This window comes from Leopardus geoffroyi, chromosome C3 (genome assembly GCF_018350155.1).
Source record: "Leopardus geoffroyi isolate Oge1 chromosome C3, O.geoffroyi_Oge1_pat1.0, whole genome shotgun sequence".
Lineage (NCBI taxonomy): Eukaryota > Metazoa > Chordata > Mammalia > Carnivora > Felidae > Leopardus > Leopardus geoffroyi.
Genome location: NC_059338.1, coordinates 57,157,670 through 57,184,731, shown reverse-complemented (window position 1 = coordinate 57,184,731; position 27,062 = coordinate 57,157,670). Strand labels below are relative to the sequence as shown.

The window sequence follows — 27,062 nt, the reverse complement described above, 5'->3', positions numbered from 1 at the left end:
GAGAACACCTACTATATGCTTTGATGTGTGGGTTAGTATTCCAACTTTTGTTTTTTAACCAAATGGCTAGCTAGTTGTCCCGATAACGTAGTTCTGATAGATTGAAGTTCAATGACAGAAGGAACAGAGTGTCCATTGTGTTCACTGCTGTATCCCTAGTACCCAGCGTATCGTCTGATACCTTTATATGTTTGTGCACAAAAACATAACTGAACGAAACCTCTTCCCTTATTTCCAGACAATGGTGCAGCTCTTAGCAGCTCTTACAGGATGTGTTCAGCATATCTGTGCCACACAGGAGTCCATCATTCTAGAAAATATTCATAGTCTTCCTTCCTCAGTCCTACATGTAATCAAAAGTACATTTGTACATTGTAAGGTGAGTAACGAGTGTAAGTGTACTTTAAATGGCCTAGAATCCACAGGCAAAAGGGCTGAAGAAAATAGTGTTTGTATGTAAGATTTTACATATTAGCCTGTATTATTGGAATAAACTTTTCCATAGAACAAAGAACCACGAACAGGCATACTTTGTTTTATTGCACGTTGCAAATAGTGCGCATTTTTGCAAATTGGAGGCTTGTGACAACCCTATGTTTAGCCAGTCTGTTGGTGCCATTTTTCCAACATTTGCTTGTTTCGTGTCTCTGTCACATTCTGGTAATTTTTCCAATATTTCAAACATTTTCGTTATTATATTTGTTATGGTGATCTGTGATTAGTGATTATAACTTGCTGAAAGCTCTGATGATGGTTAGCATTTTTTAGCAATAAATAATTTTTGATTAAGGTACATACATTGTTTTTTTGGACATAATGCTATTTCACACTTAATAGACTACAGTGTAGTGTAAACATAATTTTTATATCCACTGGGAAACCAAAAACTTTATTTAACTCATTTTATTGCAGTAGTTTGGAACTGAACCTGCAATATTTCTGAAGTATACCCGTATGTAAATATTTGCTTCAAAATAAGTGGTTATAAGGAAGTGATTAAAAATGGGCTTTTGCGGTTTTATGTTTGTTGTTTTATTCTATTTCCTTACTATAAAGAAAGAAGAGAGATGGATTTGTGTTGAATCACAGGAATCCTGAAATTGTTCTGTCATGGCATTGGTGGATGAGATGAATTCCTTAATGACTGGGTGCCTCTGAAAGGACACCAGCCCTTTTTCAGTCCATCTCTACATTCCTGAGGCAGCTTTAAAGCACCAAAGCTGGCCTACAATTTGTGGGTCTCAGGCAGTTTTGATACTGGTATGGTTCGGTGAATAAAAATCGCTAGTTTAACTAACACTTCTCTTTGGTGACAGGGCTAAAAGGCTGCACCTGACCGAATGTTGTGTATCTCCCTGTTAGTTTTTTTTTATATTTGCAAGGTCTCAGAAGTCAGAAATCCTATTTTAGGGGCACCTGGGTGGTTCAGTTGGTTAAGTGTCCGACTTCAGCTCAGGTCATGATCTCGCGATCCATGAGTTGGAGCCCTGCGTTGGACTCTGTGCTGACAGCTCAGAGCCTGGAGCCTGCTTCGGATTCTGTGTCTCCCTCTCTCTCTGCCCCTCCCTCGCTCGCACTCTCTCAAAAATGAATAAATGTTTTAAAAAAAATCCTATTTTATATGTGCCTGCATCTCTTGAAGTACACTGTTCATAATGAATGGTCATTTGTTTAATGAATAAATACGTGGTTCAGTAAAACGCACTAAAGTTATGAGCTCTGATAGAATGAGTTGAAGTAAATTTGGCTCTTGAGCTTTTCATGATTTGCTGTTTCTTTTATTTTTATTTGTGATCAGGATAGCGAATCTGTCTATTCTGGGCATTTACACCTAGTTTCAGACCTTCTCCAGGCTCTTTTCAAGGAGGCCTATTCTCTTCAAAAGCAGCTAATGGAACTACTGGATATGGTTTGCATGGACCCTTTATTAGATGACAATGATGATATTTTGAATATGGTGATAGGTAAGTGAAGAAAACTTCCTACTTAGTATATGACATATATTGACTAAACTGCACATCCATTCAGTTACCGAACCGAATGGTACCGAAACGTTGTTTCGAATGATTCATGGTATCTTATTATGTATAAAAAAAATTAAACACTACCTGATAAGTTTTTAGTCTTCTAACTTTTAGAACTTATAAAATTGTTATGTGATGCCTTAACATAGATTTGTGTATTGTCAGTGTTCGCCATACATGATTTTTCCAAGAAAGTTGTGCAACTGTATACCTTGTAAAATAATTTAGATTTTGAGGCAGTAGTTTTTAGAGTGTTTAAAGCATTAGCTCAGTAGGAAATGAAGTTTGCATTTCTTCCCAGAACACATCTAGTTACATATATATGTACATGTTTCTAAATGTGTATGTATGCACGTTCATTTATTATACATAAAATAATAACCTGTTTTACATGTTTCATTTTTAAAGAAATGGTGATTGTTACCTCATAATTCTACCACCCAGAGTTTGAAAAACAGTAATATCAGGGCAAAAATTGCATACATAGCTTCAGCATAAAGAGATAAGTTGGTTTTGTGCAGTATGTCAGGAGTACCTCTTGGTCTGTAACAGACCACCCCAAAATCTAGTGGATTAAAACAGCTACTGCTTTATTTATTCACGGTTCTGTGAGTCAGCGGTTTAGGCTGGGTTCAGCTTGGACAGCTTTCTCTGCTCCACATGGTGCACCTGTCTCGCTTGTGTTTTTGTGGTCAGTGACCTCACGCGTATCTGGCTTTTGGCAGAGGCAGAAGCACTGAGCCAGCCCTGTGTGGCACATCGTCCAGGAGACCAGCCCAGGCTCGGTCATCAAGAGAGAATAAGCCCCAGTGTGCAAGCACTTTTTAAGTCTTTGCTGTCCTTATAGTTATTGTCCTGTTGAACAAAGCAAATCATGTGGCTAAGCCCCAGATCAGTGTAGAAGGAAACTGCCCAAGAGTGTGGACACAGAAGGGGAAGTCACTGGCCATTTTTACAAATAAAATGGAGGAGTAGAAGCTTTCCTTAAACACTGTGCAGATTTACTTTCATTCTTCCCTGTTGGGAGTTCTTTCCTTTGCAGCTTATTTTGTCATTTTGGATTAGAATATCTATAGAATATTTCAGTCATAATAGGGCACAACTTTTATTCCACCGAACATTTTAGTTTTATTTACATCGTTTAGTTTTATTTAGGTAGGTGTAAATGTCAAAAATTAATTTTCTGTATTTATAAAAACAAATCAAAAGTGTGATACTTACTTTTAATAATTATTCTGAATCAGTTTTTTTCTAATTGCATTACCTAATTTAACAGATGTCAAAATTCTTCAGTAGATATGTTTAAATATAGGGCAAACTCACCCCATATGACATTTGAGTGTCCTAAGAGTTCTATTATCTTTTTTTTGTAGTTATTCATTCATTGTTGGATATCTGCTCTGTTATTTCCAGCATGGACCATGCATTTCATGCTAATACTTGGAAATTTATAATTAAGTAAGTTGTTTTTCTTTGCTTTTACTTTTTGTAATGTATTTTCTATATTCCAATTCTTAATTATTTGTAAGTTTTTGTAGATTGCATTTTAAAACATTTTTGTATGGGTATGTACAAATAATGTTTACTGACGCTGCTGTCTGGTATTTCACATATTGTACATGTAGCTCCCAAACCGAATTGGACTTCTCCACTGTGCTACTTCTAAAATTAAAAAAAATATTTAGACTTTGTTACTAGTACTTCTGAAATAATGGGCCATGGGCCTTAACCACTTGACTACTGCTACTGTAATTTAACCCATCAAGTGTTTTGTTTCCAGGCTTAGATAAATAGTCATAATTAGAGCTAAATATAATCCCTTTGTTATATGCCTTTGAGTTGTTGAAGTTTAATTTCACTTATAAAGTAATTTTAGCTAGAGTGTTACGAAGGGTTACCAGGGAGAGTACCCATCAGATTCTCGGGGGTGGCAAGAGGTAGACTTGAGATGTAAAATGGCTAAGAATCTCCACTTTATACACACGCATAAAACATTAAAGGCCAGTGTAGTATTTTTAGGTCTTAGATACTTCTCTTGCACCACCAGGAGGTTACTAATTTGCCAACAAGTAAAGGTGCAGTGGTTAAAAGTGTCAACCCAGAGCCCATACTGCATGTGTTTGAATCCATTCTGAAATCACTTCCTCTTCCTGAGCACTCGGACAAGATGGTTAACTTCTCTGAGCCTTAGTTTGCTTATATGAAAATGGGAGTAATAACAATAGCACCTTCTTGGTGGGTTTATAGTGAGAGTTAATTTGAGTGTATCGATATGAAATGCTTACAACTCTGCATGGCACGTAGCAAGTGCCTAATGAACTACCACATTATCATCATTATCAAATATTTTCTACTCCTGGACCCTTCCAATTCATTTGCTAGCCAGTGTTCAGTCTGATCTTTTGAAAATGTAAATTAGATCATGTCACTCTACTGCTTAAAATCCATCCCAGTTTACTTAAGAGATACAACTTCATCCTCTCCAGCCTCTGCCTTCTTCACCAGCTTATCTCTGCTGCTCTCTCCCTGCTCTTACTTCCTCAAACATACCAAACTCTCCAATCCTGGGGCCTCCTCATGCTCTTTCCCTGTGCCTGGGATGTTCCTCTCCCATAGGCCACACCTAGCTGACTCCTGCTTATCTTTTCAGTTCGCAGCTTCAGCGTTACATCCTCAAGATAACTTTGATATTCTCACCCTGAGAATAAGTTATTTCAGGTCTCTCTATTGTAGCACCCTGGACTTTTCTATCTCAGCATTTATCACAACTGTAATTATTCTTAAAATTATGTGATGTTCTCTCTTGTGCTAGACCAGAAGTTCCATGCAGGCAGGGCAGAGATTGTGTTTTCATTCACTTCTCCATCCCCAGGGCCTAGCAGAATATCTGGAGCATTAAATTCAATTAACATTTTATAAGGAGCAATAAAAAAATAGCCACTTACTAAGCTAACATGACACCTTCAGAAGTAGCATCAGCATATCTTGATTATGACATGTCTAATATATATATGATCCATTGTGATTTTTACATGTTACTTCAAGTCCTAGTTCTTTTTTTTTTTTTTTTTTTTAATTTTTTCACATTTATTATTGAGAGACAGAGAGCATGAGCATGGGAGGGGCAGAGAGAGGGGGAGACCCACAATCCGAAGCAGGCTCCAGGCTCCGAGCTGTCAGCACAGAGTCCAACACGGGGCTCGAACTCACAAACCGTGAGATCATGACCTGGGCTGAAGTCGGACGCTTAACCAACTGAGCCACCCAGGTGCCCCTCAAGTCCTATTTCTATGGTCCTGTGTTACTTGATGTATTACTTGTGATTGTTTCTTTTTATTCATTTAGGCAGAGCCTTAAGCACCAGTCGGTTATAAAGAGTCAGCTGAAACACAAAGATATAATTACCAGCTTGTGTGAAGACATTCTTTTCTCCTTCCATTCGTGCTTACAGTTAGCTGAGCAGATGACGCAGTCAGATGCACAGGTAAAATAGAGTCTAAACAGCACGTTGAACAGTCGTTCTTTTTTCCTTTGGCAGTTAACTAAATCTCATTTGAATCTATGGATCGGTTTATCTTAAAGGATTTTCACTTATTTTGTTTTTGTGTTTTTCAATCTAGGATTATTTACAGCCCGTGATTACTTTTCACCCCAAACATTGCATTAGACTCTGCCAGCTCTTATTCCCTCTAGAGACTAGTTGTTCCCTTTGTACATAATGACTGGTCGGTTGAGGCACTCCCCTCAGAATCCTTTGATTCTTTTCTGCCCTCGGACAAAAATCGAACTCCTTAGTCCTGTGTTCACTTAAGGTCGTCTTGATACAGCCACAGTCAGCCTTTTTTTCACCAATCCGTCGCAACCTGTAATGATGTGATATATAAGTTTCCTGGGCATATGTATGTATTGGTGTTTTCACATTGATGCGCGCTTACGTTTATTTTGATTTCAGAAAGTTACAGCGTTGAATGGACATCCCATTCATGAAACATACTGTACTCTAAAAATTTGTAATAAGCTTATTGGGAATTATAGTTCATTTTCCTAAATCGATTTATACATAGTGCCTTTTGTTCTCAGACTAGCCCTTTAAATTTTATTTAACTCATAATGACCCTAAATTATAGGACTGATAGTGGTCAGGACCTAAGAGTTGTATGTAATAACTTCAGCGGGAAAATGAGTTAAATATTTCTTCCTTAAAGTAACCGTAACCTCCTTTCCTGCTGTAGACTTGCTAACTGATACAGGCAATTCCTTTGTACCTATGCTCCTTCCTGCCTTGCCTTCAGGCGGGTGGGCATGTAAGGATTCATCCCTTTCCTAAGCACTGGTTGCAATTCCTGGGGCAGAGATGATCTGGAAAGACAGACCCTAGGGGAGGATGGGAGTTTGAAACTGAGGTTGGTAAGAACGAACTGAGGAGTGGCTTTAGGAAGGGGCTAACCTTTTCCTTCTTGCTTCTCTTTCTCTTATCTGTTCTCCCCTTACATCTGTTTTCCCCTGTTGTTTTCCATCCCCACTTCTGTCCTTCTAGTGCCTTTGCCAATTCCCCTCACCTTCCTGTGAGGAGGAGACATTTGGTTGGATATCTTGTGTCAGTGGCAGGAAGGCTGTTTTCTTCTCCACCTTTATCCTCAACCCCGACCTTTTCTTTTCCCAGTTTCCTTCTTGCTTAACTTGACCTCACAGACTCTCCAGCTAGTGCTGGGAAAGTAAGATTAGACAGAGATTGCGGGACAGGAGAGAGACAGGGAGAGAGAGACAGCCCAAGCAACAGTATAGTGGAAGAGAAAAGAAGTCCTGAGGCCTGACTAGGGTGGCTCTTTGTACACAAAGTATTTAAGTTCAGCTTGTTAGAAACGGCTTGTATATAGAAATCAAAGAATTTAAATTATATGGAGCGCTTGGGTGGCTCAGTTGATTGGGCGTCTGACTTCGGCTCAGGTCATGATCTTAAGGTCCGTGAGTTCAAGCCCTGCGTTGGGCTCTGTGCTGACAGCTCAGATCCTGGAGCCTGTTTCAGATTCTGTGTCTCCCTGTCTCTCTGCCCCTCCCCTGCTCACGCTCTGTCTCTGTCTCTCTCAAAAATAAATAAACTTTGAAACTTGAAAAAAAAACTTTTTTTAAAGAATTTAAATTATAAACTTTCCTAACTGCCCAAGGAAATTTTCATGTATTCCCTTGTGAAAATTTGGGACTGATAAAGTGACTCACACTACTGACTGCCCACTGCCTGAAAGGGAGCTTTGAGATGGTCTGTGTAGGTTGTCCGTTTTGAACTCATAATTCTGGTCAGCAGCGCCCTCTGCTGTTCACTATTGATATTTATTGAGGAATTGACCGATTTATATTAAAGTCCTGAAGCAGTTTTCTCACTTCGTTTTCAAAAACATCAAAATAAAACCACCAGATTTAATAGCTAATATACTACTTTTGGAAGCATACAGATGTATCAGTCCCTGTATCAGGTTCCCTGCGCTGCCATAACAAACCACAAACTGGGTGCCTTGAAACAGCAGGAATTTATTCTCCCATAGTTCTCGAGGAGAGAAGTCTGAGATCTATCAGGAGGACCCATGTTCTCTTGAAGGCTCTAGGGTAGAGTCTGCTCCATCTCTTAGTTTCTGGTGTCACTGACATTCCTTGGCTCGAAGCTGTAGAACTCCATGCTCCGCCTCCCATCGTCATGTGGTGTTCTCCCCCCGTGTCTTCACCTCATCTTCATGTAAGGACACCAGGCATTCAGAATTGAGGGTACACCCTACTCCAGTGTAACCTCATCTTAACGGATTATATCTGTGATGACCCTGTTTCTAAATAAAGTCACATTCTTAGGTACTGGAGATTAAGCTTCAACATATCTTTTTAGGGGACACAGTTCAACCTATAACAGCTCCTAAGATTGATATTTATTTTCTGGTAAGTCTTGAACAGGTTCAAAAAGAGAATGTCATATTAGATTTCTTAACATACAGTTTTTTAACCACAAACGATTTAGTTTTTCTATAAAGATAAGGAAATTTATTTGTAAAGCTCTTAAATATAAATTTAATTTCCACTGTAAATGCTACTTTTGTCTATATAATGCTTGTAAAATTTGTATTTAGAGAATAAATATACTTTTTTACATATAAATATATGGCTTACTCTAAATATGTAAATATAAAATACCTTATTTTTAAATGAAGTATCGTTGACTTACTGTTTAGTTTCACATGTACAACAGTGACTTGACATTTGCGTATACATTATGAAGTGCTCAGCACAATAGTTACCATTTGTTGCCATGCAGCGTTATTACAATGCCATTGATTATATTTCCTATGCTGCACCTTTCATCCCTATAACTTTTCATTCCATAACTGGAAGCCTGTGCCTCCCACTGACCTTCACCCTGTTCGGGCATCCTCCTACTCCCCCTCCCCAACCCACACCTCTGGCATCCACCAGTTTGTTCTTTACACTTATGAGCCTGTTTCAGTTTTATTTTGTTTGTTTTGTTTTTTAGATTCCACATATAAGTGACATCATATGGTATTTGTCTTTCTGTGACTTCACTTAGCATAATATTCTCTAGTCCATCCATGTTGTCCCAAAGGGCAAAATTTCGTTCTTTTTTGTGGCTGAGTAATATTCTGTGGTATATATATTTATATACTACATCTTCTTTATCCATTCGTCTGTAGTTGGAAACTTAGGTTCCTTCTATATCTGGGCTATTATAAATAATACTGCTATAAACATCAGGGCACATGTATCTTTTTGAATTAACATTTTTGTTTTCATCAAAAACCCAGACATGGGATAATTGATTGTATGGCTTCTATTTTTAATTTTTTGAAGAACCACCGTACTATTTTCCATAGTGTCTGTACTGATTTACATCTGACCAACACACACTGTGGTCAGTTTGTGTTCCCACCAACAGTGCATGAGGATTCCCTTTTCTCTGTATCTTCACCAGCCCTTGTTATTTCTTTCTTTTTTTTTTTTTTTTTTTTTTTATACTAGCGTTTCTGACAGGTGTGAGATGATATCTCATTGTGGTTTTGATTTACATTTTCCTGATGATGTGTGATGCTGAGCATCTTTTCATGTGCCTGTTGATCATCTGTACGTCTTCTTTGGAAAAGTTATCTATTCAGGTCCTCTACCCATTCTTAATCAGTTTGTTTGGTTTTTTTTGGTCTTGAGTTGTAGGAGTTCTTTATGTGTTTTAGATATTAACCCCTTATTGGTTATATCATTTGCAACTATCTTCTCCCATTCAGTAGGTTGCCTTTCGTTTTGTTGGTAATAGACGTGTACTTTTATATCTATATGCCTATGCTTAACTTTATTGCATGCTGCATTTAGATTTTATTAGTATTTTTGTTTTGTTTAAAGAAAGGATGCTCAGTATTTTGAAACACTGAAAATGATCTTCCTTGCTTGTATCTTCACCCCTTTTCGTTGACAATGGGATGCAAACTTTTTGTTTTGAACTATTCAGTAAATTGAGATGGGATGATCAGTTGTACACTCACTTTTAAAAATGTCAGAATAAAAGCTCTATATTTAAATAGTATGCTTAGTAATGAAGGAAAACTAGATCCTTCAACCAAATCTGTACAATGTCTCCTTGAATGAGAAAGAAAAATTGAAAGTAGGCAAACATAGTAAGTAGTGTGTCACTGGCCATTCATTTCATAAGCATTTCCAGAGTGTTTATTCTGTGTAAGTTTCTGCCTTCAACAATTTATAGTCTAGGGCAGCAGAAAAATAAACAGGTAATTATAGAATAATTATCTTTGGAGAACTGGGTGTTGGCTTGTGGGAGTAAAGGTAGGAATCCAGTCATAAAGTCAGGGAAGATTTCTTGTGAATGACATCTAAGGTTAACATTTCTTTTTTCTTTTTTTAATGTTTATTTATTTTGAGAGAGAGAGAGAGAGTGTGCAACTTTGGGGGAGGAGCAGAGAGAAAGGGGGAGAGAGAATCCCAAGCAGACTCCACACTCCATGTGGAGCATGTCACAGAGCTCCATCTCACACCCAGTCTTATGACCTTGAGAGCATGACCTGAGCCGAAATCAAGAGACACTTAAGCCCTTAAGCTTAAGATTTCTCATTGAGTGTAGGGGTACTGGGTGGCTCAGTCAGTTAAATGTCTGACTTCTGCTCAGGTCATGATCTCACAGTTTGTGAGTTCGAGCCCCGCATTGGATTCTGTGCTGATAGTGCAGAGCCTGCTTGGGATTCATTCTCTCTCTCTCTCTCTCTCTCTCTCTCTCTCTTTCTCTTTTTCTCTCTCTCCCTCCCTCCCCGTCTCTGTCTCCCTCTGCCCCTCCCCCACTTTCCCTCTCTATATCTCAAACTAAATAAAACTTAAAAAAAAGATTTATTAAGTGTATTATAAGGTCAGTGTAGATTCATAGCACTCTGTTAAGAAAATTCATGTTTGTTATTATCAGAGGAAGGTGAATTTTCATCTAACCTATTTCTGCTGAGGACTGTTTACTGTTTCCAGATATTTTTAATAAAGGTCAAAATGAAGGGTCATATTTAATTAATGAATCATCCATTTCTGTTTTGATTGGTTTATTTAAGGTTTTGCTGTATTGGAAAGGAATCCAACGTAATCGATTAACATTAAAGTTAGTATATGCTATTTCATATGAAATTATTCTCAGAATTAAAGACAATAAGGAATCTGTTTGGCTTAAATTTATGGTACTGATTAAAGCTTTTTGGATTATACTGTGTATTACACATCGGAGTGACAAAGCAACCCACGTTTATTGAGTTAAGTTGCCCAAAGTGTCAGGCACTGTGTAAACCTCACTTTAAACTATGGTATAAGGCACACATCGCAGCCTCATAGAGAGGTTTAATAACCTTCTCAGGGTATGTAGCAGTTGTGATAGGGCCAGGATTTCAATCCAGGCAGGATGACTCCGTAGTCTCTACCTCCCCTGCAAGCACATAGCTAACTTGGCATTACCCACTGTGGAATCATTTTACAAATGTAATATAGACTCACAAAATCCTCACATGTTACAGAAATATTTAACGTGGAAAGTGAAATCCTACTTTCATCTTCTAGAGAGAACCGTAGGTAAAGTTTTGATTTATTTTTGTGGGGTTAAGAAGCAAATATTAACATTTTATAATGTATTTTAAAATAATAATAGGATTATATACATATTGTTTTGCAACTTGATATTTTACTTAATTACCTCAGGGCTTTGTATGTCTGTGAAGATAAATCTAGCCAATTCTTTTCTTTTTTTAATGAATTCATTTTTAAGAGAGAGCAAGTGGGAGTGGAGCAGAGAGTGAGGGAGAGAGAGGACCCCAGGTAGGCTCCGCACTGTTAGCGTAGAGCCCTACACAGGACTCGAACTCCTGACCTGGGAGATCATCAGCTGAGCTGAAACCAAGAGTCGGCCGTTTTACTTGACTGAGCCACCCAGGCGCCCCACCCCCAATTCTTTTATTAATAGCTTTATGCAATTATTTATGAAAATACCTTGAATTTATTTACCCATTCTCTAGTTGATGGATACTTGGTTCATTTCAGTTTTCACTATATAAAAATGTTGCATTGCATTTCTGTGCTAGCTTGTATGTATTTCTTCTGTTTTCTTTTTTTCTTTTTTTGAGAGAGAGAGAGCCTGAGTGGGAGAAAATGTCAGGGGAAGAGAGAGTTGTTGTTTTTTAATTCTTGTTTTGTTTTTTTATCCGTTTTGAGAGAGAGAGAAAGAGCAGGAGCAAGGGAGGGGCAAGAGAGAAACCCAGGCAGGTGCCGCGCTGTCAGTGCAAAGCCCAACACCAGGTTTGAACTCACACCATGAGATCATGACCTGAGCCAAGAGTCAGGCTTAACTGACTGAGCCACCCAGGTGCCCTGAGTGGGGGGAGGGGGGAAATATGAATCTTAAGCAGGCTCCATGCTCATTGTGGAGCCCGATACAGAACTCCATCCCATGACTCTGGGATCATGACCTCAACCAAAACCAAGAATTGGACACTCAACTGACTGAGCCACTTAGGCGCTCCTGTGCAAGCGAGGGGATCTAAGTGGATCCCCTGTGCAAGCTAGGGGATCTGTAGGATCTAAGTGGAACTACTACTGTGTCAAGGGAATTCAATACTTTAGCTTTTAAAAATAATAATGCAAAGACTGTATTTTATGCTCCCATGAACGATAAAGTGGGTGTTACCCCACTTCTTCAGCAACTTTTCGACATCAGTCTTTTTTATGTTTGCTAATAGCCCGCCCCCTTTCCCTTTAAAAGATATCTAATTAGGTTGTAAATTGAATTCTTTCAATATTAGTTTATTGGCAACTTGTATTTTCTTTTCTTTGAACTGACATGAGTCTTTTATCTGTTTTCTTTCATATACCATTCTTTTATTGGTTGAAGACTTTTTTGATCATCTGTTTGCTCTCCATATAGCAAAACATAATAAGGTAGTTAAATTTCTTTTACTTTCAGATCAACCAGGGATGACCACCCCTTTTGCTATTATAAAGTAAAATTTATTTTCAGTAGAGTTTAATTTTTTGAAATATCTCTATCATTTAATGTTTATGTTGCTCCTAACAATTCAGAGAGTTATGTTTACTTGGAAAATGCTTATGCTCTGTTTATTAAAAAATCTTCTTAGAAAATACTGTCTCATTTACAAGCTTAGCTAATTTCTTACTCTTTTCTTATTTATTATGCTTTTTTCCTTTTTTGGAACAGGATAATGCTGACTATAGATTATTTCAGAAAACACTCAAATTGTGTCGCTTCTTTGCCAACTCCCTTTTGCACTATACTAAGGTAAGGCTTATTTTGTTAAATGTGAAATCTATAATAAATTATAAATTGTCCTGTTTTTATCATTCCTGCCAAAAGATCAATCTGTTGAAGTTATTTTGTGAAGAATATGTTTTATAGGTTTTTTAAAAATACTGTTATTAAATGTTGAGCACCTGTTATATCATTTAAGTTGCTTCCATCATCATGTTACTATTTTTATTCAATTCTCTGGAAAAATCAGTTCTTTAAGTATAAATACAAATAAAATTACTTCTGTAAGCACAAGTCAGTTATCAGAAGATAATTCAATTTGGCTTTAAATACTGTTCATAAATTACTTTTACCATATTTCTGTATTTTTTAATTATTAAAGCTGAAATGTTCAAAGTTGTAAAGCTGTATAATAATTTAAAGTAGACTTGCATATTTGGGAGTCCTTAAGATAGTAGTGATAGTTGAAGATATCTGGATGGAGTAGATAAGTTATCAAGGAAGATTATTTGGAGAGAAGAGCAGAGAATGCTTATAGCACCCGGTCCAGGAAACGTCACTAATACATATTGGTGATTTAAAAAAAAAAACAACTGTTGGTTGTCTGTGTAGAATTTGTCTTTAACTTTGTCTTCCTCTCTTTGGAGGAAAAGATGAGGGTCTCCAGTGACTGTTTCTTGTAGTTGGGACTCCCGCGCAGGCACACAGACTACCAGCACATTGCCCTCCTGTTGGGTGTGCTACCCGAGCTGGTCTGGGTATGTGCCACTTCCCGGTTGGCTGCTCGCACCCTGGGTTCCCTGCAGCTGGCAGGGCCCGTGGTGGGAGGGTCCTGGCACCAATGGCACTTGATGGGTGGTTACCCATCTGATAATTTGCTTGGTGTGTAGGAGGCAAAATTACACCTAATCATGCCCTTTTTAATCATTTCTTTTCTCTCAGGAATTTTTAATTTTTAAAAAAGAAAAATCAGCTTTTTTCTGTACCCTATATTACACCAGGAACTATTTATTTTACTTCCTGAGAGGTAGCCTAACCATAATGGAGCTGCACAACTGTGCTCGAATCCTAGCCATGCTGGTTTTTAACTGTGAGACTTGATTGAGTTACTTGATACTTTAGCTTTAGCTTTCTGTTCTGTGAATTGAATCTAAGATTTTTGAGAGGACTAAAATTAAATAAAGTGATACAAAGTCACTTGCTACATGTGTACTGAGCGCTTAGTAGGTTCTCAGGAAGCGATCTCTGCTAATTGTGGTTGTAGTGACAGTTTTAACAGCAACTTAGGTGCTGATTAGCCTCATCCTCCTTGTCCTCGTGCAAGAACCTCTTTTTTTCTTTAATGCGGCATATCCAGGATTTTATTTTATTTTGCATGTCTTTGTGAGGGGATGTGTATTAGAAAACCACAGCGCATTCAAAGAATGAATAGAGTTGTTTTATTTTAGGAATTTCTTCCTTTACTCTCTGATTCTTGCTGCACATTGCACCAGCTTTATCTTCAGATACACAGGTAAGAAGAATGCCATGTGATCATTAAAATGTAACAGTGCCATTTGAACTGTGCAGAGATCAAGCATATGCCATTCAAAATAAAACATGAAAGTAATTTTTTTTTTTACTGTTTCAGTAAACTTTTAACTGCTTGCTTAAAATAATTAGATGTGGAAGCTTTTAAAGAATAGATTCCATGTGAGTTTTACTTACTCTTAACTAGTATCTTGTACCCGAGTGATGAATAATTGGTATGGTGATAAATACTAAAGGCAAAAAAAAAAAAAAAAAAAGCCTCCGTATACATGGATGTATTGTTCTTTATCGTTGTAAATTTTTATTTTAACTTCTGTGAGATTTAAGATGTGTAGTAGTTAACTCCATCTGAGGGAAAACATTGAAATCCAGAAAAGTATTATTTAGATAGGGGCTGAGCGACATGTGAAATTGACAGACCCTCCAAAGAGCCCTCCGTTTGACATTAAGATACTCTGTCATCTCATTTGTCCAGCAGTGCTTTCTAGTCTTCCAGACTCCTTTTTCATACCTCTCCCTCCTCAAATTTCCCACGTCTCTGACACCTCCTCCCCATTCCCCGTTGCCAGTTAACGTCCTCACTGAGTATGTCACTGAGAAGGCATGGCTTCCTCCGCTCATTGACTGTTGCACCTGTGTCTCGGTCCATGTGGTCGCTGACCCGTGAGTGAGTGTCCGCGCCCTCCTAAGGCCGGCCTGTACGCGCTGGTCCCCTGAACTCGCCTGCTCAGGGGTCTCTCTAGCAGTTGTTCCCTTCCCTCTTGCATCACCAGTCTTCCCTCCTACTAGGCCTTTCTCATCTGGATACCAGCATGCGGTTACTTTCCCCATGGTCGACATCATAAGAATACAGAACAACACCTCTCAAGTCCACAGCCTCCTCCAATGCCTTCCCATTTCTCTGCCTCTGTTTACAGCAAAAGTCCCAGGAGTTGTCTGTCTATACCGCTGTCTCTACCTTTTTTCTTGGGGCCATTCTAGTCAGGCTGTCGATGCCACCACTTCGCCAAAACAGCTCTTGTCAAGCTCGTCAGTGACGTCCACGTTTGCTACATCTGGTGGTCAGTTTTAAGCCTCCGCGTATGTACCCTGTTCACAGCGCTTGACCCTCCCTTTTGCACTTCCTTCCGTTGGCTTGTAGGTACCTCTCCCTCTTGTTCTCTTCTGACCTCATGGCTGTGCCTTCTCAGCAGGTCCTCTTCTCGGCTTCAGCTGGGTGGCCTGAGCGGCCAGTCCCCAGGCAACTTCGTTCTTCAAACTCATCAGGCTGAAATACCTGGTCATCTCTGACACTTTTCCTTGTTTTCGTATCCACATCTCGCCCAATAACAAATTGTCAGTGTCCCCTCCGGTATAAATAGATATACCTAGTATATGGGTTCAGTATGTATGTATACAGAACCCAGCCAGTTCTCACCACCAGAAATGCTCACATCTGATGTCACCCATTATTGTTTCTTACCTGGGTTTCCACGGAGAGCATCCCACCCACTGTCTCCCTCCTCCCTTGCCTCCCTCTAGTCTGTCGTCCATACCATAGTCAAAGTGAGCGATAAGACATTAAGGAGATCATGGGACTTTGCTGTACAAACCTTCAGATGATTAATATTTGTTATATTATGGATTTACTTGCTTCCTTGTTTGCTAACTGCCCCCCTTCGTTAGCATGTGAACTTTGTAAAGGCAGTGATCTGGTATGTTCTGTTTACCACTGTGTTACCTGCTTCTGGAACAGTGCATGGAGCGTATACACAGGCATTTAATAAACAGCTGTCACATAAATCAATTTAAAAATACACCATTTGATTGAGGGGCACTTGGGAGGCTCAGTCAGTTAAGCATCCGACTTCAGCTCAGGTCAGGCAGTTCATGAGTTCAAGCCCCGCATCAGGCTCTGTGCTGACAGCTCAGAGCCTGGAGCCTGCTTCAGATTCTGTGTCTCCCTCTCTCTCTGTCCCTCCTCTACTTACAATCTCTCTCTCTCTCTCTGTCTCTCTCTCTCTCTCAAAATAAGTAAACATTAAAAAAAATTTTGATTGAAAAACAAGTACTTGCTTTGATGCTTAGTAGCTATAGTTCAAGTCTGTGGAGTTTCATCACCTTTTATTTGTGTATATCTTTCACCTTACTTATAATTTAATCTTCACAGCCACTCTGAATCAACACCACAAATGAAGAAACTGAGGTTCAAGGAGGTCAAGTGAATGAACCAAACTCAAGCAACTAATAATTGACAGACTGTTGCTTTTTCCATCACACTTCAAAGGCCTCAAATGTGTATCTTAAGTGCATCCCTTCAAATGCTGTTATCTCCTGCTAGACAGGGTTTTCTCAAGTACCCTCAAGTTTGCCACAATTAAAATAACATGGCAGAAAGTACTGAATACACGTCTTATTTCACATAAGTTTGGCTGAAGTTTCGTTTTAACTGTACCTCCTGAAACATCTTCCATGAAAAAGTCTTTGCATCTTCCTTCAGGACTAGTATACCATTTAATTCTCACAAAGCCCTTGTTTCTGAGCATTATTTCCTAGTAAATTCAGAATTCTGCGTTATCTTGAAACAACTTTTAATAGAAGTGTGTAAGCCAGTATTTATCAGAAATACCTTTCTATATGTAATGTTTTTACTGGTTATTTGATAATTCATATTTTCATGGTCTTTTTTTAAGGACACTGCTGTCAAAATGGTATTAAAATGCATCAAAACAATACCAAAGATTTCTATAAGGTTATAAAACTTAATTTTGTGGAATTATAGTCATGTTATTTAGTTTGGAGGTCCTCATACAATTGTGGTATCAATTTAGTACCTTGAATTTTGTTATAAAATACATGCTACTTATTTTTTCTATATTTTCACTGCTAGAAGATGAATTTACAATAGTCATGTCTACCTAAAATTAGGAGAGACCTATTAATGGATGCATTTTTTCCCTGCCTTTCCAGCAAGTTTCCTCCAAGCCTATATGCTGCCAGGATTTCTAAAGCACAACAGGAGGAAATAGCAGGGACTTTCCTAGTTACACTGGATCCACTCATCAGTCAGCTTCTCACATTTCAACCTTTCGTGCAGGTGGTTTTGGATAGTAAGTTAGGTAAGCTTCAAAACATTTAATTTTAAACCCTTCAGTAATTATTGCATGTTAGAGATAGGGTTATTTCCCTTACATAATCAATCATCCCTTTTAAAAATTTTATTTAAAATTCCTTCTATTTTTTTTTAAATGAAAAATATGTTCCAAGAAAACAATTATGCCTCTACCTTCCTTTACACATCACGAGCAGATTTCTGTTGAAATTACGTAGAGTATGTTTTTACCAATTGGTTGTAACTTAACGAACGTGTTCTTATTACGTGTGAGAGCTGCCATGTGAACTGCAGTTCCCACAGTGTCTTCTGCTGGTTGTCATCATGGACAAGCTGCCCTCTCAGCCCGAGGATGTGCAGGCCCTGTGGTGCACAGAACGCCAGCTCCTGGAAGCGAAAACCAGGTAGCTGACACGGTGGTGATGATGTTCAGTCATGCTAGAGAGGGTTTCGAATGTCCGCCGTTGGGAATGAATTTGAAGTTAAGGTCTTCCAGTTAATTACTCCTGTGTAGACCTCATCTATATTGCTACTTATAAATATAGATTCAAAATATATAAACCTGTAACAGATGCTAAAAATATTTGCAGTGTTTTAGAAGGTTTTGACTAATACTCAGTGTTATAAACGCTGAGAGTAATAGGGCAGATGCATTTACTAACATTTAAAACTGAGCTCTGAGAAACAATGCTCTTTGCTGTAAGTTCCCTCCCGGGAGATTTCACGCGTATTTGTCCCCCTTGCCACCGCCAGGCAGTAGTCTTACTCCCTGGGTTATACCTGCTGTAACGTCTGCCCTCTCCTCTAGCCCGTGCCGTGTGCCACCCACCCGGTTAGTCCCCCTGAAGCCCAACTGTGAGCCTCCTGTTCTCCTCAAAAACAAAAGCATGATGGCGGAACCGCTTAGCTTTGCATCTTAAGTCCATCGCATTCTGCCGCCATCACCCATTTTTGCTGCTCGTCCTGTCGCTTGCTTACTCTAGTCATGCTGGTTACTCCTGCCTGCCTTTTCCTCGTGCTTTGTCTTCTCTGCCTGTTTATATTTTGCCTATTTCTAACTTGTTATTTAAATCCTCTATGAAGATTTCTTAAACCACTTCAATCTTACAATGACCCCTCTATCTTTTTATTTTAATGTTTATTTATTTTTGAGAGAGCAAGAGACAGAGTGTGAGCGAGGGAGGGGCAGCGAGAGAGGGAGACACAAAATCCGAAGCAGGCTTCAGGCTCTGAGCTGTCAGCACAGAGCCTGACGCGGGGCTCGAACTCACAAACCACAAGATCATGACCTGAGCCGAAGTCGGACGCTTACCTGACTGAGCCACCCAGGCGCCTCAGAATGACCCCTTTCTTATTCCTATTTTCTATTTTATATAGAGCATCTAATCCATATTTAAATTTCAGGTTCTTTGATGACTTTTGTCTGTGACTTTGTGTAGTTCAGTACTACGATAAACATTTGGTTAGAAAAAAAAGGAAAAAAAGGTACAGAAAATTCTTTTTCTTTAAGAAATTTGTCAAACAGGGGCACCTGGGTGGCTCAGTTGGTTAAGTGTCCACCTTCGTCTCAGGTCATGATTTCGCGGTCTGTGAGTTCAAACCCCGCGTTGGGCTCTGTGCTGACGGCTCAGCCTGGGGCCTGTTTCGAATTCTGTGTCTCCCTCTCTCTCTGACCCTCCCCTGTTCATGCTCTGTCTCTCTCGGTCTCAAAAATAAATAAACATTATAAAAAAAAAAGAAATTTGTCAAACAATGATTATATTTGATTTTTATGGTTATGTATTCACACACAGTGGAAACTGTTATTGATACATACCTCTTGAGACATTTTGCTTTGCTAAAATAACCCTCCTTATGTCATATTATTATTATACCTGCTAATTATTAAAATGTTCATAACGTTCAGTGCTCTCAATGTCCCTGCAGGGTATCTCTATTTAAAGCCATTTTCTACAGTTTTGAGCAGTGTTCTGGTGAACTCTCTCTCCCTGTTCACCTACAAGGAGTAAAGAGTAAAGGGCAAGCGGAGGTTGCTGTCACCTTGTATCAGCATGTTTGTGTTCATCTGTGCACATTTGTCGCTTCCTTTCATCCCTCACTGTTTCCTGAGCTGGTAAGTTTGCTATCTGCTGGGCTACACTGAGACCACCCTTCTACTTTCTTTTCACTGAAGTTTTGATTTATATGCAGAAGAAAGGAACAGTTCATGTTTTCAGATGTCATTCTCTGAGTTTGCACATTTCACCCTATAATTCACTCGTGTCTTAGGAAATGGTAATCCTAGAGCCCTGTGGTATTCAGATGTAATGGTCAGCCAGAACATTTGAGAAAACATTTTAGGTGGCAAGATATGGAAATATGGAGTGAAAAGAGAAAAAATGTTCGAACTTTACCTAATTCTGTTCCATAAAGAGAAGGAGAAGTAAGTAGTAGATTGTAGTACCAAGTCTGTAGATCTTAGGCATAATGTTGATTTTCTTTAACGGAATTAAATTAGAAAAGATGTTGAGAAAATTGTGGGGAAGAAATTCTTAGGATTTACATAAGGATCAGTATCCTTTAAGATGTTTTACAGTGGTTAATATCTAGCACTAGAATCTTTGTGGATCCTAATGATTGAGTAAACACATTTAAAATCACTTTGGAATCTCCATAGCCCAGCATAATGCTTAACATACAGTAGGTGCTCATCAATGTTGAGGGAATGGTGCTATAGGTTCTTTCAGATACTAGAGAGTTGAACCTTCCCATTGAGGATCTGTTGTTACTTGGATTGTGATGGTGTTTTGTTGTTTTATTTTGAGAAATGTAATAGTAATCGTAATTTATCATGAACTTTCTGTTTTTCATTAGGATGTTGCTCTGTTGAATGCTGTGCTTAGTGCTAATCTGATCACCTCTTTGTTAGCTATGGATACATGGTGCTTCCTTTCACGGTACGATGTATTTTTTTGGGTTTTGGATTGATTTATAGTAGTAACTGAGAGTAAATGATGTTATAATGTAAGCTTAAAGAAAATTTCTGTCTCAATAACCCTTTACCAGCTGCCCAAAACGGTTTGATTTCATAGCATAGCACTAATTAGGAACTAGGTTCCCATTTTCGTTTCTGCGGTTCAAGCCGATAGATAACTGTTGCCTAGGTAGTTTTGTATATTGTGCTGTTCCTTGGCCATGGATAAAATTGCAGGTTAGAATATTTAGTGCTTTTTAGAAGTTCATCTCTTTGCTTTTCTGAATAATTGTATGAATTATTTCATAAAGATTGTGTTCTCTTAAATCACAGGTATGGGACTGCTGAACTCTGTGCACACCATGTCACCATAGTGGCTCATCTGGTGAGGAGAAGTACAAGGTCTAAAACACCTACTTTCCATGCAGTTCCTTTAAGGATACAATAGTCTTAAAGAATGTGAATATCAAAAGGAGAAATAGTTTGATATCTAAATTGTTTTGGCAGTTTCTTTGCTGTGCTTTAATTCTGACGTTATTGAGAAAGATGTATCAGAAACTGTAAAACTGCGGAAATTGTCTCATATTTTCAAAATCTTACAGGATTTCATTAATTGGTCTGAGAAAGAAAGACTAGGTTAACTGAGAATAAATTTAAAATTGAATGCAAAGTCGAAAATATAGTTGTAATGTTGCTTACTGAGAGTTATTCTTTTCTTTCTCCCTTTAATATGACTTAGACAGGGTGCCTCTTGATTTTATTGTCTCTCGGTCAGAATGATTTGAGAGGAACTAATGTGACAGAAACTTATGCCTTTTGGGAAAGAAATCATGCTTTGTGAACGGATATAAAGAGAAAATGATGTAGTGATGATTTAATCTTTTCAGTGTTGATCTTTTTTTGTTTTCAGATTTTGAGATGTTTGATATATTCCGTATGATATGGTCATGATTTGTTTGTTATTTTGGGTTTTTTGTCCCTGACCTGTGATAAAGATCTTCTGTGGGTCCATGTGTCTTTCATTTCTTAGTAGCTATTATGCCATATATTTCTTAGTTTACTGTTGAAAGATGTTGTAGACTAAATCCAGTGAGGTCCAGTGACCTGAACAGCTGGTCTGTATGTCTCCATGGCTAGCGGTCTGGAGCACTTCCCCACTTCTGAATCCTTAGCACATCTTGTACAAAGCAGATCCATAGTAGTTTTTATGTTATGTATATTATTTTTCAAATAAAATAAAAGCTCTAGTACATTATGATAGGAATTGATTGCCAGAACATTGATCTTATAAAATCTTTTAATGGAGCTTCTGTCTTAGAGTTATACCTGTCTCTGCACTGTTGTGCTTAGATCTTAGAAAATTCCATAAACTGTCATTGAGTAGGTGATTAACATATCAAGTTATCATCAAAATAGTGATTCAAAATAGAAATCTCAAAGGGTTGTTTTTATTTTTCTTTATTTTTCCTTCAGATTTTTATTTAAATTCTAGTTAGCTAGCATGTGGCGTAATATTTTCAGGAGTAGAATTTAGTGATTCGTCACTTACATATAACATCCAGTGATCAACACCAAAGGGTTGTTTTTAAATACGGTGTCAAAACCCTTTTCTCATAAAAATAATCTAGGTTAATGAAAGAAAAACGACTTATTTAAGAAAAGCTCTAAATAAAAAATCTGAATTATTTATAATCTTATGGTCCAAAAGAGCTGCTGCTAATATTTGGGCATATGAAAGCTTGTAAAAACTATGATTTTAAGTCTACTCTCCTCTCCTGTCTTTTCCCAGATAAAATCTTGTCCTGGAGAATGTTACCAGCTCACCAACCTATCGATACTATTCAGGCGGCTCTTTTTCTTCATGGCCCCACCCCAGCAGGCAAGGATATGATCTTAGTCACTGTCTTTGGGTAGCTGCTGAGAATTGGATTAGACTCTCTGAAAGCTTCCCATTGCCCCATTTATGGTACATTTGAATGTTGACATGATCTGAGTATAAATTTTCAACGTATTGATTGCTTTGCTTATCGCTTTTAGGTGGGTTTAGATTTTGATGTTGTTAAAGAAAAATCAGAGCCATCCAGTGTAGTCAAAGTGATAAAAGTGGATTTTATTTTGGGATTGTTGCTATAGGGAAAAAGAGGCCTCAGTGTAGAACTGGGCTCGAGTCTGAATACAGCACAGACTGGGAGGGATTCACATTCAGGGAGCAAGGTGTAGGTCAGGAGGTGAAAACTGCTGAGAGGAAGTGGTGATTCTTGCTAAACACAGACCAAGGTGATAAAATATCAAGGCTGAGGATGCTTTCTAAAAGGACTTAGCAGAATTCTTGCTAAACCTGGATGCTGCAAGCCCAGGGATGGACACAATCCCAGATGGAAGACGAGTTGAGAAGAGACTTGGAAGAAGAGCCTGACTTAAGTTTGGTCAGGAGAGAGCCTTTGTCGCTGTCTTTGCTGCAAGTTACAGACAGTCATTGTCTTCCCAAAATATATCTTTCCCCTTGTTTCTCAGCCATTTAAGATATTGACATGAGAAAGTTCTATATGCCCTTCTTCCCCTTTTAATTTATTGTGAAGACCGAGAATATCTGTATGCCCTTAATGATGTCTCTTATTTTTTACGGCAAATAAGCTGAACTTTTTTGGGAAAATGGAAAGTACGATGAGCCTTAGTTGATTGCTCTTGTGAGGAAAGCCAGCTTTGCCACAATAAAGGAGAGTCTCTGGCTACGGACACCTGTGTCGGCCAGTGCAGTCCCTTGGACTAGCACTTTGCAGCTGTTTCAGGAGCTGCTTAGGGCTTTTTGAAACATCTAGGCTCCTGGACCTTCTCCTGTGAATGGGGTGGGTGCAGAGTGGAGGCAGTACAGTGAGGCCCAGGCATTTGTGTTATTATTGTCGTTGGAATTCCTCCATGATTCTGACATGGATATGAGCTTGGGAACCACTAGGTCAGTGAAGGGGGTTTGAATCCTGTCTAACTGTGACCTTGGGCACAGCATCCTTTCCAAACCTCTTTCCCTGTCTATAGAATGGCGGATACGTGTTAACTATTTTGAAAAATTTTGTAACGACCCAGATGTAATACAGGCGAAACACTTAGCATAGTGCCGTGCTTAGAAGGGTGCTCAGTAAATATTGGGAGTCGTTTCTGAATAGAGTATTTGCCTCAAGTCCATGTCTCCTTTCCTGCCCGAGAGAAGCTGGACAGGCACCAGAGGAGCCGTGCTGGCCTCCTAGCCCCCTTCCTTGCAGGTGGTGCCGATGCTGAAAGCACACCAGGCCCACCTGCTAGCCTTCTAGAAAACACAGAAGTGTTGCTCTTCTCCTTTCCAAAACCCCCAAAGAGTCGTCTGCTCCATGTCCCTTCAGATTTTAATCCCTCTTATTCCCCTCTCAGGGGTCTTTCTCTTGGTTTCTGGGACACTGTTCTTCACAGGGGCCCCGTGAACTGGGAAGCCCTTCCTGAGGGTCCGTTTAACCTCAGTTTTCTCATTTATTAAATGGGAATAAAATTGTCCTTTTCCCAGGGTTGTTGTGAAATGTTAACTTGTAGAATACTACAACTCAGGATGAATGATCTAAGTGAGGTCTAGAAACGTGGTTGTAAATAAACTCTAGTTAATGTTTAGAGACTTCTTAGACACTCCTCAATTGTCTAAGTTTTTCCAAATAATTGAGGCTATCAGATTTGGAAGTTAGGAATATTTGAGAGGTTACTTTTAACTTTTTCCCTCGGTTATCAAATACTGGTTTCCTGGTCAGCTTACTGTGCTTCAGTTTAAAGGGACATGTCTGAATTTGAATTCTTGTCTGAGAGTCCGTGGCATTTAGCTAATCCTAAAACTGAGGTACTAACCTTCCCTAGACAGAGCTGAGACTTGAGATTCGAAACGCGAGCTGCTCGAAGGGAACACTTCACAAGTGTTCCTTCTTCTGCCAGGCTCTGCTCTTTCTCCTTTTCCCTGCGGACGTGATCCCTCCTCCTGAAGGAAGGAGGGAGGGAACGGGCCTTCTTTGAGATGGACTGGGCTGCGTTCTGGGCACTTCAGTTCTTGGAGTTCCCGCGTCAGCCTGTGGGTGGGATCCGTGGTGTTAACGTTCATTCTGCACGTGAAGACACAGTAGCTCAGGGAAACTCACCGTGACAAACGGCTGGGCCGGGATCTGTGCCAGATCCGTCTTACTCCATCCAAAAGCTGTGCTTGTATTGCCCCGGCCCCGGCTCCTCTCTCAGCTCTTCTGCAGGCGGCTGTTCCGGGGCTTCCTGTTCGCAGGGTGCCGGTCTGCCTCCTTGTCCCTGTAGCTGTGAAATCTGCTTTTCTTGTTGAGGTGTGTAAAGCTCGCTCATTAATTTTTAATAGCGCTTTGTTTAAAAGAAGAAACTTGGAAACCACTGTGCTATATATCATGATACCAGAAAGAACATATAATCTGGTAGAAACTACAAATTTATTAAAGTGCTCATGGTGAAAGGTGCTGCGTAAGGAGTACCAAAACTGGCACAAATCAGGTTTTGTTGGGTGTTCATAGCTTAGAAGATCATTTGTGGGGAGGTATGGGCGGGAACGGGGGAATAGGGGAAGCTGTTGGAGATGGAGGCGTTTGTGACATAGGCTAAAGGATGGGGGAGGAAGGGCGGCTGGGACAGGGGTGAAGGGGGGAGAGCACGCGCTGGGGAAAAGGAGAGACAAGCAGCGAAGCTGGAAGTAATTACTGTTTGCACACAGGATGGTATCTTTTTAAAAGGTGAAATAAAAACCCAGATTTTGTATTAGTGGTGCAGCATTAACATAGTGAAAATAGTTGATCCCAGTTCAGTGATGTTTTACTTAAAAAAAAAAAAAAGTGTGGCAATAATCTGGGGGGAACTGCCAGTAAATAGGGAGATTAAAATGTGTTTCTGTTTCAATATGGAGAGTAATTATTGATATCTTATTATCTCTTTCAGTGTGTAACTGTTAATAATATTTCTGTTTTATAGAAACGAGCAAAAGTACAAGGTTACTGAGAGGAAAGGATTTAATATACCTGGTTTAAGTAGACTGATAGTTGTGTTGCCATTTTTATCTAAAATAAAAAGTACTATGAAAAGAAAAAAAGTACTGTCAGTATTTGCATTTTAAGCCCACTGTTGTATTTTTCCTCTCTTCTCACTTTTAACAAGGGAAGTCCTAAGTCTCTGCAAATTATTCACTTCTACTTCACTCCTTATGAACTGTTGTTAGCACTGGCAGTTTTAAATATATTTTTTAAGTTTTATTTATTTGGGAAAGAGAGCATGGGGGAGAGAGAGAGCATGGGGGAGGGGCAGAGAAGGGAGAGAGAGAGAGAGAGAGAGAGAGAGAGAGAGAGAGAGAATCCCAAGCAGGTTCCACATTGTCAGTGCAGAGCCCAATGTGGGGCTCAAACCCACAACCACAAGATCATGACCTGAGCCGAAATCAAGAGTCAGACACTTAACTGACTGAGCCACCCCAGTGCCCCTGAATATTTAACATTGTATTAAGACTGGGGTTTTCAAACTCAAAATAGTAAATAAATCACTTTTTCTATGTAATAAATTTTGTCAACACCTACCCTTTTATGTTGTCCAGGGCATTATTATTTATAATTTCTATTTTGGCAAGGGAACTAGTTCATTCACTCACTGGATTTTATTATAAAGAAAGGTCATGTTCAGCTGATGTCTATCAGTTGGCACATTTCTCTTGGCCCTCCTGATGCAGTTTGGTTTCATGAGTAAAGCTGCTTATTATAATAGACACATAGCTCATCACAGGGTCCATTTTTCTGGCTTTATCAGCTGTCCCAGAAGATAGCCACACAATTTCTCCCTTGTTTTGACAGCTAAATATTGTCTGCAAACAAAATCCAAATATAAATATAATACACAATGTGAGAAAATTACTCTGTCAAATTTAACATGGTAGGCTTTTTTTTTTTTTTAATATAGGAAGTTTTCATCAAGTAGATTTGAGATACTACAAATTGAAATATTCTTCTTAAAAAATTACATTAATATACTTCCTAGGTTATATTTAATTTAGAAATTCAGTGCACCATTATTTTTGCTGTTTTTCCACTGGAAACTATTATTTTAACTTTTTGTTTTTTTAATGTTTGTGTTCTGTTTTTAGCTAGTCTGCTGATGCCTCATTTTTAACAAACCAGTGCTGTTTTTCTGTTAACTTGGCAAAGGCTTTGAATTATTTCAGTGGTAGAATGGATTTGCTAGCCACATGATTCTGAACTGGTGGCTTACGTTTGTGAAACAAATTCTGTGTGTCCTCTGAGAGCAAAGCCAACTAGCCTAGTGGAAAATCGAACCGATGAGCTTTGCTTCTTTCTGTAGGTCCTTTGTTCTAATCAGCTGAGATAACAGTAAGCCGCCAGGGTTGGCCGAATCGCTCTTTTGGCATACCTTGGAATATTACTTTTGACTTAACAAGGTCACGAGCACACATGTTCTTAGGAAAATAATAGACTTACTGGGTAGGATAAAATAGCTACCGGACTAATAATGAAATAGATTATTTTTAACATCTCTCAGTGCCTACATATCATGTTCCACTTAAACTGCGTTTTGCATTTGCAAACAAATGCAACAACAGCAAATACAATAATGTGTGTTCGTGTCATTTACCTTGGTCTGGTCCTTGTCAGTTAAAAGCTT

General features: G+C 38.9%; 1 protein-coding gene across 3 annotated transcripts in view; it reads left to right on the top strand.

The window, feature by feature from the left end:
* Nucleotides 1-27,062, top strand: part of CC3H1orf112 (chromosome C3 C1orf112 homolog) — a 45,112-nt gene that overhangs the window by 6,469 nt on the left and 11,581 nt on the right. For all 3 annotated transcript variants that reach the window (XM_045452971.1, XM_045452970.1, XM_045452969.1), the window contains 12 exons: nucleotides 239-379; nucleotides 1,799-1,964; nucleotides 3,398-3,482; nucleotides 5,370-5,508; nucleotides 12,760-12,840; nucleotides 14,259-14,323; nucleotides 17,290-17,438; nucleotides 17,706-17,835; nucleotides 19,358-19,544; nucleotides 20,285-20,367; nucleotides 20,718-20,769; nucleotides 22,174-22,263. In XM_045452971.1, coding sequence (XP_045308927.1) covers nucleotides 239-379; nucleotides 1,799-1,964; nucleotides 3,398-3,482; nucleotides 5,370-5,508; nucleotides 12,760-12,840; nucleotides 14,259-14,323; nucleotides 17,290-17,438; nucleotides 17,706-17,835; nucleotides 19,358-19,544; nucleotides 20,285-20,367; nucleotides 20,718-20,769; nucleotides 22,174-22,263 — 1,368 coding nt within the window. The remainder of the gene's footprint in view (nucleotides 1-238; nucleotides 380-1,798; nucleotides 1,965-3,397; nucleotides 3,483-5,369; nucleotides 5,509-12,759; nucleotides 12,841-14,258; nucleotides 14,324-17,289; nucleotides 17,439-17,705; nucleotides 17,836-19,357; nucleotides 19,545-20,284; nucleotides 20,368-20,717; nucleotides 20,770-22,173; nucleotides 22,264-27,062) is intronic.